The sequence below is a fragment of the Chenopodium album genome, chromosome 20 (genome assembly GCF_948465745.1).
Source record: "Chenopodium album chromosome 20, dcCheAlbu1.1, whole genome shotgun sequence".
Classification (NCBI taxonomy): domain Eukaryota; kingdom Viridiplantae; phylum Streptophyta; class Magnoliopsida; order Caryophyllales; family Amaranthaceae; genus Chenopodium; species Chenopodium album.
In genome coordinates, this window is record NC_137853.1 from 1,902,300 (window position 1) to 1,913,178 (window position 10,879).

At 33.2% G+C, this 10,879-nt stretch overlaps 1 protein-coding gene across 1 annotated transcript; it reads left to right on the forward strand.

Annotated features, from left to right (window-relative positions):
* The first annotated feature begins 234 nt into the window (after positions 1–234).
* Positions 235–4,607, forward strand: LOC145598886 (uncharacterized). Its single transcript, XM_081655287.1, has 4 exons — positions 235–377; positions 924–1,275; positions 3,075–3,332; positions 4,219–4,607. Exons 2-4 carry the CDS (start codon positions 933–935, stop codon positions 4,494–4,496), a joined length of 879 nt encoding a protein of 292 aa, XP_081511413.1. The 5' UTR covers positions 235–377; positions 924–932; the 3' UTR covers positions 4,497–4,607.
* The last annotated feature ends 6,272 nt before the right edge of the window (positions 4,608–10,879 follow it).

The following is a 10,879-nucleotide window of genomic DNA, read 5'->3' on the forward strand; positions in this document are numbered from 1 at the left end:
GTGTTGGGGATGATGTTGGTTATGGTGATGGAATTCTTCTGCCATTGATGATGATTCAAAAGGCTGAAGAAAGAATGATGAAAATTGAAAGGAGGAAGAGGATGAGTCAGTAAGAAAAATAATAAAATATTGTAAAGTTTGCCATTATTTACATTATTTGCAAACTGGGGCAAGCTCTGTAGAACGAGACCTTTTTTTTTTTTTTTTTTTTTTTTTTTGAAACCAGCATTTTTTTATCCAAAAACAATCACAAAAACCCTAATTACCTCTTCACATTCTCCCTTTCCTTAACCCCCCTAGTTTTCCCGTCCATCTCTTCCTCAGTCAAATTAGAATTATTGGGGGGACTTCTTAACGGCGAAAGTAATATTCTGCTGGTAAAATCCTTCTCTTTTACTCTTGATTTGTTGATCTCTACATGTATGATTTGTAATTATGTGTTAATTTGCACGTCGAATGATTTTTTCATGTTTTTTTGTTGACAAATTTACTTGTTTAAGTTCAATGAAGCTCTAATTGAGTTAATTTCACACTTTTTTGTTTGAATAATCTAAGTTAACAATGTATATTTACATGCTAATTGATTTTTTATGATTTACTTTTGTGCAAATGAACCACTAACCCTTGTACTTCTTATGTTATTTTAATAATCTATTTAAGAGTTGGATCATGTGTTAGTTTAATTACTTCTTGATTAATGTGATTGTGAGTTCAAGCTCTTACAATATATGTGAAAACTATGAATTATATATATGCATATATTAGTAAGTGTAATTATGTTATTTTAATAATCTATTTCAGAGTTGGATCATGTGTTAGTTTAATTACTTCTTGATTTCAAGCTCTTACAATATATGTGAAAACTATGATTTATATATATGCATATATTAGTAAATGTAAAGAGTTGCCGGATAATTTAATAGGAAATTGGTATGGCAACAATGAAACGGAGATACAACCCAGATGTACCGATTGACATTACTTCGGATGAAGTTAATGGGGAAGTTTTAGCAGAAGCCAAAGATGAAACTAAGAATGTAAAAGTGAAGGTGGTTAAATGGTCGAATTCAGAAAGTGAAAGAGAAGAAGGGGTTATCTTTAAGATTGAGATTGGCATTCCATTTCGATGGTTGATGATTGGGTATTGTCAGAAATTGGGTTTGGATTATCAAACAACCCGATTCGAGTTGAATGGTGCAAAGTTAAGGGAAATGGATACTCCCCATCAACTTGGAATGCTTCATGATGATGTCATTTTTGCCTTCCCTAATCGTGGTTTGCTCCCCTCTCTTGGAAATTGATTTTTTTTATTTTTTTAGGTTATAATATAATATGAAAGTTCTACCTTTTATTGATTGTTTCATATCTGACAGATTATATTGATTTGATTTGTGTGGTTTACTTCTCGGGGTTGAACTGTTGATTGTGAATATGGAGTATTTGAAAGGGAAAATCTAGGGGTAGAGTAGTTGATCACTGCAATTATAGTCATTAAATTAATACTTTTTTTGAAAAATTATCTGTAAGGATGAGGGGAGATTAAAGATGGGGAAAGTGATCATATTGCCAACAATATTTTTGGATACAATAATTTGGTGAGAAGGGATGGAAGAGTGAGTGACCAATTTCACTTTTTTGGATACTTATGAGGTTTAAGATTCGAGAAGGGTGGGGGAAGGGGGTGTGAGGTACCTAGTTTTCTGTATTTGAATTTTGGTTAGGGGTTGAGAAGGAAAGGGAGAGTGAGTTACCTACTTCCCTTTGCATAAATATTGAATGTGGATTGTGGATTGTGGATTGAGGAAATTGAAGAACATTTTACCTTTTCCTTTCAATTGAATAAATCCTACAACTTGGGATTAGGAGGGAAAATGGAAACATTCAAGATGCAACCTTATTTATCATTTGTGCTGCTAATCTGCTATCCTGTGCCGAATTATGCTGTTGAAAGACAGAAAAGTTAAGTTTCTATTGAAATGTATAGAGGATGAATTTTGATTTATCATTTATGACTTACTGATGAAATAAGTATCCTGCTGCTGTTTTAAACTAAGCAGTTCAGTACTTTGTCACTATTCTTCTTTATTTACTTTTTATTATTGAGAGTGCTAGTAGCTATTGTAGTGCTCCAGCCTTATTTTATGTTATGTAAAAACACCAGTAAAAGAGCAAGATTCAACCGTGACATGATTTCAGAAAGCTTTTTCTTAGGCCAAGAAGTCCAAATTTGGGAAATACGGCTCCTTAGCAGCCAGAGAAAAATTATGTTGTCGACTAATGATTTGATTATTCTCCTGTTTCCCCAATTGAACACGGCAGATGAAAAATTTAGACTCTAACCTTCTTCTACCTTTGTGAAGTTAAAGTTCATTTTAACTAGTACCTCACACCAAGTTTTCCAGCTGTTCCTATTTAGATAGCAGAGTAAGTACTAACATGAGGGGTAAGCAAATTTAGCATGATCATATATGTTTTTATTTAAACCATCAATTTATAACTACGCCATATGTAATTGTGAATTTGTTGATCCCAAAATGCTTTTTATCGAGCATTACTTGTACAATAATTTTTGTCAGACTTATTCCATATTCTATTTCCCTGATATTGATTATCCTACACCCAGCTGCCCTGGGCAGTCATTTAGGGAAGAGCAGAACATATAACTAAATATTTATTTTCTGTATTTAGTTCTTAATCTAGTGTTGATAACTGGATGCTGGTGGATTTGCTCTATATTTACAAATTTGGTGATACTTGTCTTTTGTGTAGTTGTTCAAATCAGCAGAAGGAAAAAAAAAAACTAGCTTGCCATTTCTATATACTGTAAAGTCTGTAATACTACATACATGTTTGAAGTTTATGCACCAGGTAAGAAATTAGTTATTATAGTATGGTATAAAAACCTGATGGTAATATATCAGTATGTAAGATAAACAAATGGGTATTTTAAATGACATATTATAACTATGTTCTCCTGTTGAATTGTCGTTGATGTATCTTCAATCTCCTCAGCTCTTTCATATCTTATCTTTTGATTCACTCACTTTTTCCTTCTTTTGATCACTGTGTTTAAGGTAGTTCTGGGTTTGAAGCTGTGCCTTATGTAACTCTAATCATTCGTTTGCACAAAGAGCAAGACACGATTCTTAGAGTGAAATGCTCTACAGCTATACTGCCTCAGCTTATGCAGTGTTTTCCTAACAGTGGATCTCAAGAACAAGGCTCTCTATGCTTTGTTTACCGTGAATTAAAGTTGACTCAGAATCATACAGCTAACGAACTAAAGATGGAAGATGGTGACATCATTGATTGCTTTAATTTCAAAACAATGGGTAAGTTCGACTCCGGTTTAACTCAATCTAGTTCAAAATTATTATTTTACATTCAGATTAGAATCCTAAATACAATCCATATTAGGGTAAAATTCTTTTTAACTTCCTTTGAAAGAGAGCTTTCTATCTCCTAGATTAGCTCTCATTCTGGAGTTTTATGATGCTAGACAAAGAGTATTAAATTTAAAATGTTATTCTCTATTTGTAATGCATCAGTATAGGATATGGGGCACTTTGTTTATTGCTAATAAATCAGAAGATTATGGCTGTATTTGGTGAATAGCAAAAGCTGAAATTGATTGTGTTTGTGTAAGCCGATTTTAAGTTTTTAACTGGTTGATTGCATTTACTAATTTGACTAACTACTTATTTTTTTAGCTGATTGTAAATAGCTAATTGCGTAAAGTTGGTTGATTATGTGAAATGACCAATAATCTAATTGTGGGGTAGGTAGTTTAGGTATGATTTTAAATTAAATGAGGGTACAAGTGTCATTTCACCATAAGATATTGCATAAGCTAATTGAAAAAGCTTCTAAAATGAGCTTTTTGAAATAAAGCTTTTTTAATAGAATAAGTTCTTTAACTTCGTATATAGAGCGATCATTAGCTAGGGATGAGATAAGCAAAAATCGGCTGAGTTTTATTTTACTTTGTCCTGTCACTCAACTCGAACTTGTTTAATAGATATTGCATTGTTATATCCATTTTTCCCCAAATTTGCTTCCCCATTTCTACAAATCTTATTTTTCATTCTATAATCAACTCTTTAAGATGTTAAGACTTGTACCTGTTTAAGAGCATAAAGGTTATAATTCCAGATTCTCAACTCTTAGAAGTTTGGTGTTTGATACTTTACTTTACTTCAATCTCCCCTTTTCTTTCAGGTTCTTCCTTGAGCATAATACCCTCACATCTTACACTTAAAGTGAAATGTATTACGGGCAGAGTGACGCAGTTCAGAGTCACTCAAAACACTCGTTTGAGTAAGATATTTGATAAATTATCACCGGAGGTGCCAGAGTCGAATCAGTCGGTCCGTAATAACTTACAGCTTTTTTGCATTCGTCTTGGTCGCCAGATTTCAGAGACCAATACTGTAGAGGAGCAGCAGCTCAAGGATGGTGATGAAATTAGAACCCGACTTTGCCTTAAAGGGTGTTGAAGTTTGCTTGATCAAGAACTACCTAATCTGATTGCACGTTGTAAATATCCTTTTTTATTTATCAACTCGTTGACAAGATACCTGGTTGTTTACTAGATTTGCTATTATCTCGTTTGGTTGCGTATATTTTCTAATCTGCTAAATTATTTTGTTGGAAGTGTAAGACATGGGCAGGAGGTCTAAAGAGTCAACTTAGAGCTAGGCTTGGACAAGGTCATGTAGGTCTCATGCTCTAGTGGGTTGAGGTTGTGCCTAAATAAGTTTAAAAAATTATCAAAATGAGTAAAAAACACTCTTGGGATTTTTTTTTTTTTTTTTTTTTTTTTTTTTTTTTTGAGAGGACTCTTGGGTGTATCTTTCCAATATTAAGACACTAACTAGGAAGCATGAGCAAGAAATATGGCTCGTATGTCAAAAACTTGCTCTTTAACTTTACGAATTACAAGTACTTCCTCAATAATTCGTAAGCCTAATCATCAAGCAAATATCGTATATCTATATCTATCTATACTTATTATATATTAAAAAGCGTTCCTAATACTTGATATGTGCCATGTGGCACCCTTCACATGTATTAGAAGTATGCCACATCATCGTAATATGCCACATCATCCATTGTAATATGAATGAACATGTTTCAATTACAATAAAAATGTTTATCACAAGGTTTGAACACAAGACCAGTAACAAATAAAGTAATGTTATTACCAACTTTGCTATCTTTTTATTGTGCTTCATATTCAATAATAATACACTAAATACTTTAATTTGTAGCTTACAAGACATCAATTTGAGAGCTTTTATTTTATTTCATTAGTTATTATTGTCCACTAATTTTTTGTAATTATATAGTTTATGATTTTATAGCCCAAATAATATATGTATTGATATTCAAAGCAAAACCCGATGCATCGCCCGGGGCCACACACTAGTTTTAATCATTATTAATCACAGGAACTTTAGGAGGGAATAATTTCCCTAAAAATTGCTTAAACGTAACTTTATTCTCTATATGCATCGGTTTATAAACTTATTCCCATGTTGTCTACTTAGAATTGGTAGAGCTTTGTAATTTTTTTTTTCTAGTTCAGCATAGATCGCTAACAGTGACAACCGTTCTATACATTAAAACCGCTGACGGTTAATAATTAAATAACATCATACTATAATTTCTTTTCCACTTACTTTTGTCTATTAGAACCTCTAATGATGCTAGTAGTTTTAAATATTATTTTAATGTATAGTTATGTTTTAACATGGGAATAAGTTTTTAAACCGATAGATATAGAGAATAAATTTACGTTTAAGCAATTTTTGGGGAAATCTCTTTAGGAAGAATAAAAAAAATTAAAAAATTAAAAATAATTAAATAAATAATAATTAAAAAAAAAAAAGAGAAAGGCCGTCAATTTCGATTCATCTCTATACGAGTGTACGACCTAAATGGAGAGAGAATCCTCAGCAAATGCACATTTACGAGAAAGGAAAAGGAGAAGAAACTATGAAATACCTACCGAAGGTGAAGAGGAAGAAATACGAGGAAGTGGGTGATTTGGAATCAATTCCGCAAAATGCAAAATGCAAAATGCCATCTTTGCCTTTCTCATTCAAGGTTTGTTTCTCAGTTTTCAATTTATCTATTTAATTATGCTTCATTGGTTCCATTTTTTTTTTTTTTTTCTGTAATTTCTGCTCATCAATTATAGAATTGGAATATCCCATGAAAATCCTAATGCTTTATTTGAGTATGTTGTCAAATCATTGTTTAAATCTTCAACAAAGTTTAAATTTTTTTTAATTGCAAGTCTGAACAGTGATGATGAGCATTGTTCTGTTGATTATGTGCAAAAGGTATAGAGATAATTGACTATGTTTATTGCAAGTAGGTTTTCTTCTTTGATTTGAAGGTGTTGTAGAAATATAGAATGTATGACTTGGTGAAAAGTTGTTCTAGGGTAATGAAAAAAAAATGAATGGAATACTAAAGTGACTAATTTTGGGATGTGAGGTGAGTTATGATAATTGTAACGCAAAGGGGTGACTTTGATCGTCTTATTGTACACACCCGTCTTATCCTAGAATTTAATTTGGGTGAAATGTTTAGAGAGTTGCATTTCAATTCAAAGGGGTTTTTTGGTGGAGTGTAATTGACCCTAATATGGTGACCTTTTCCCAAAATTACTTGCTATAAGGAGCAATTGTAGGTTTCCTTTTGCTTGTCGAATGCCATAATGTAGCCGGAATCCCTTATGATTTCATTTTCATACCAGGCTCGAGTTTGGTGGACATCCGTAAATCTAACAGCTTAGTTACAAGAAACCGATTATGATTTAGTCAAGATTGTAGTTGTCTTTCAAAGTTTTATTTTTTGGTGAATTTGCTGAAAGAGGTGCGTGAACTGTGGAGTATTCTAGGCAGAGTGGCCTTGCTGAAACCTTGTGTGCGAGATAGAGGAGGGAGGATAAGTGGGGGGGGGGGGGGGGGGGGGAGGGATTATATTATTACAAGAGTCCTGCTTCATTTTTTGTGCTGAAAACGGTGCTGTTTCTCAAGGAATAAATCATCGGTGCTTTCAGCAATATAGAACACGGGACTGTCCAAAAAGTCTGGTCTGGAGATCTCAAGTAAGCACTAGCATGTTTCAATCCTGTGTCTTTTTTTGCCTCTCCCTCTCCTCCCTTGTTTCCTTAAGCTCGTCTTTAGGAATTGACTAGTGCATGCCCATATTCTCCCTTCTGTTCTAAAGCAATCCATACTCCAATATTCATCCTCTTTCCCTTTCCATGTGTATGACTGGCTGTGCTTTTAGTTCTTGTAGCTTATTCAAGTGCTTCATTCTTCTTTTTGTGTCTACATCAATAGCAGTAGTAAAAGAGCAAGAACAGACAAATGTGTGGTTCTTCCTTCAGTCTAGATTCTAGAAATTACAAAGCAGTGAGATCTTATGTAAGCTTAGCATGTTTAAATTCTGTGTCCGGATCAGACTTACTAGATAGTCCCGTACCGTGTTTTTCTTAAGCTCATATTTAGGAATGGACTTGTACATGCCTCTATTCTTCCTTCTGTTCTAAGGCAATACATACTCATCCTTGTTATACTAATTCCTTTTTATTGCTGGCAGTGCTAATAGTTATTGTAGCTGATACAAATGTTTTATCCTTTTTCTTTTTATTTTTTTCAAAGCAGTGAGATCTTATGTAAGCTTTAGCATGTTTAAATCTTGTGTCCGGATCAGACTTACTAGATAGTCCCGTGCTTTTCTTAAGCTTGTATTTAGGAATGGACTTGTACATGCCTCTATTCTTCCTTATGTTCTAAAGCAATCCTTACTCATCCTTGTTATACTAATTCCCTTTATATTGCTGGCAGTGCTATTAGTTCTTGTAGCTGATTCAAATGCTTTATCCTTTGTTTTTCCTACGTCAATAGCAGTAGTAAAAGAGCAAGAACAGACAAAAGTTGGATTACCATACTCTTTGTTTTTCAGTCTAGAAATGTCTAAGCAGCGAGCTACCTTTTTCAAATGACAGCTCAATTCCACAGCTTCAAGCTTTTAAGGCGGGCTTAACATAAGGGTAATTAAAATTTAACTGAATCATTTTCTTTAATCTACTGCATTAGATTAATTTCTATAATCCACTTCAATTAGGTAAAATACAGTATATATCTTCTCTATGTCATTATAGTTGGAAAGGCTAGTTCTATTTATTATACTATAACGTATCCTGTACTTAGACTCCATCATGTAGGAAAAAGTAGCCAACCAATCAGAACTAAATAAACCTCTAGTTAATGCTTGCTTATACTCATGAAACTGCAGTATGTTTATGAATTTTGTGATTGTTTTATAGTCTCTTGTCGTTTGCTCTTAATGGAACAGACAAGAACTATTAATCGTTATCTTCTACACCTGTTGAATTTTTAATGATTGTTCTTGCATCATTGAGTTGCAATAAACCATAATCTTCTCCGCTCTTCCATTAATTCCCCCCTTGATATCTTATCATTTACGCTCTTTAATTATTGCGAATAAGGTGGTTATGGGACGTGGAGCTGTCCACTGCTCTAATTTATGCATCCGTATGCACGAAGAAAGAGACACATTTAATAGGATTAGACGCGTAACGACAATGTAGCTTATGCATTGTTTCCCCGATGGTGGATTTTAAGAACAAGGCTCTAGATACTTTGATTATGTTCTATTAAAAACGAATCAGGATCATGCAGCAGACAAACTAAATACGGAGGATGGTGACGCCTTTATTGATTCTTTTTATTTTAATGCAAGCAGTAATTTCAACACTATGTTCATTAAATCTAGTTTCAGAAACATAATGTTGCACTTATTTAGATTTGGATCTTTTACATTTAACTCAATTTTATACTGAATGTAATAATAGTTCTCTTGCTTATATCCTGCATACATTTTAGATTCATGACATGCAATAGAAAAAGCTAGGTTTTGGGCTTGAAAACTCTCTGATGCTAAACAAATAACTCTGGGAGATGTTGGGAGAAAGGGAAGTTTAAATGACATGAAAGTTAAGCATTATAATCTTTCCATTGTTATCCTCAAGATCAATTAGGTGTTTCTCCAAGTAGTTATATGACTTGGGTTGTAACTGGTTAAAGTGCAAACAAAAATGGGTCTGATTGCAGTTATTTCTGACAAACCTTATGAATATTAGTTAAATTGCTTAATCTCATTTTTCTTTTCAGGGTCTGAGTCCCTGGCTGATAAATGGTGAACATTGAATTTAAGTGTCATTACTCTTGTTGGCATCCACTTACTGCTTAAAAAACAGTGGAGGAAGAAATTGAGGATGGCGATGAATTCAGGCCATTTAATTCAAACTGGAGGTTAACTTCTTCTGATCGTGATGGAAAGTATGTATCTTCATTAAAAATAACTAATAACCCTATTTGCTTATATTACCGGGTTAGATAGATTATATTGTTGGTACTATTATACATTACAAAATCAAGCTTCTGATGTTGCTACAATATATTGATCTGATGGTAAATATTATTATGAGAATTTTATCTAATGGTGAACTGCATAAGAAGGCTTTACAAGGAATGTTTGTTGTAGAGTTAACTTTCTCCTTCCTTTTACCTGATACAAGTTACAAAGGATAATGATGTAGATGAGTTTCGACGTCTTAATGACTACTGGTTGAACCGCTGACATATTAGTTTTCAAATGAACTCTATACATGTCTTTATTTTATCTGTTAAAAGAAGCACTTGGTTCTGATTTGATTTTTAAAAATGCAGGGTTTGCTTTAAATGTTGAAACAAGTTCAGAACTTTTATGTTGCATTGTTATGCTTGCTGGTCTTTATACTTGTTTATGAAACTTAGGTGTCGTTTGGTTGCTATGGGAATTTACTTTCCATAGGAATTTGTATTTCATGGGAATTAATTTCCTACATCAAATTCATGGGAATTGCTTAAAATTGTTTGGTTGACATGAAGGAAGTTGCAAATCATGGGAATTTTGACTTACCTAGGGGGGGTTGGGTAATCAACTTCCCATGTTTTGTGGGAAGTCACAATTCCCATGAATTTGCAATTCCCTCATTTTCACTTTTTAGTGTCAACCAAACAACTCACCCATTTTCAAATTCCCATGATTTTTGACTTCCTCCATTTTCTTTGTATAACCAAACAACCCCTTAGAATTGGAAAATACTTAAAGAGCACAAACATGCTGTGTGACAATAACAAAGTTGATACTTTCTCCAGTTATTAATTCAGCTTTTTACTCAGAAGTCAGAACTTTTAAGATCCTGGAAATTATTCAAAGATTAACTAAATCATATTCAAGTTAAATTCATAATTGATACTCCGTACTTTGTCCATCATTATAAATCTGCACTGGAAGTATTTTTTTGCTAAATATCAACTAAACTGGTTCTTGTACGGGATAGTTCATGGGGTTCATCGATCTAGTATAGACTTGCTACTTCATACTCTGTACCTAATAATTCCTATAGATTCGGAGATTTGATTGACATAAGTTTTAATTCATTTCCTTATACTTCGTATAAAACTCAGAACAAGCATTACATGAAATTCATGATAGAGTAACACATCGACTGGAGTTATTCATTCGTTAACTCCATTTTAGGTTCCTATCTACTCTTACATAACCTTTACAATAATTTCTCTATTTCCGTATTGAATACATTTTCAATTCTTTGCGGACGGCTTTAATAGTCCCATGTGACCATATTCATGATTTTAGCATTACCATGAAAATCCACAAATCATACCAACATGAAGAAATTATTACTCATTCATCCAACCCAGCCACTAGTAAAAGAAAGAACAGGGGAAGAAAATAACAAGACAGCAGAAAGACTAACCACAACCACCAA

Coding starts and splice junctions, on each gene's coding strand:
- LOC145598886 (XM_081655287.1), top strand. CDS start 933: ATGGCAACAATGAAACGGAGATACAACCCAGATGTACCGATTGACATT. Junction 1,276..3,074: donor TTTTGCCTTCCCTAATCGTG/GTTTGCTCCCCT, acceptor ACTGTGTTTAAG/GTAGTTCTGGGTTTGAAGCT. Junction 3,333..4,218: donor CTTTAATTTCAAAACAATGG/GTAAGTTCGACT, acceptor CTTTTCTTTCAG/GTTCTTCCTTGAGCATAATA.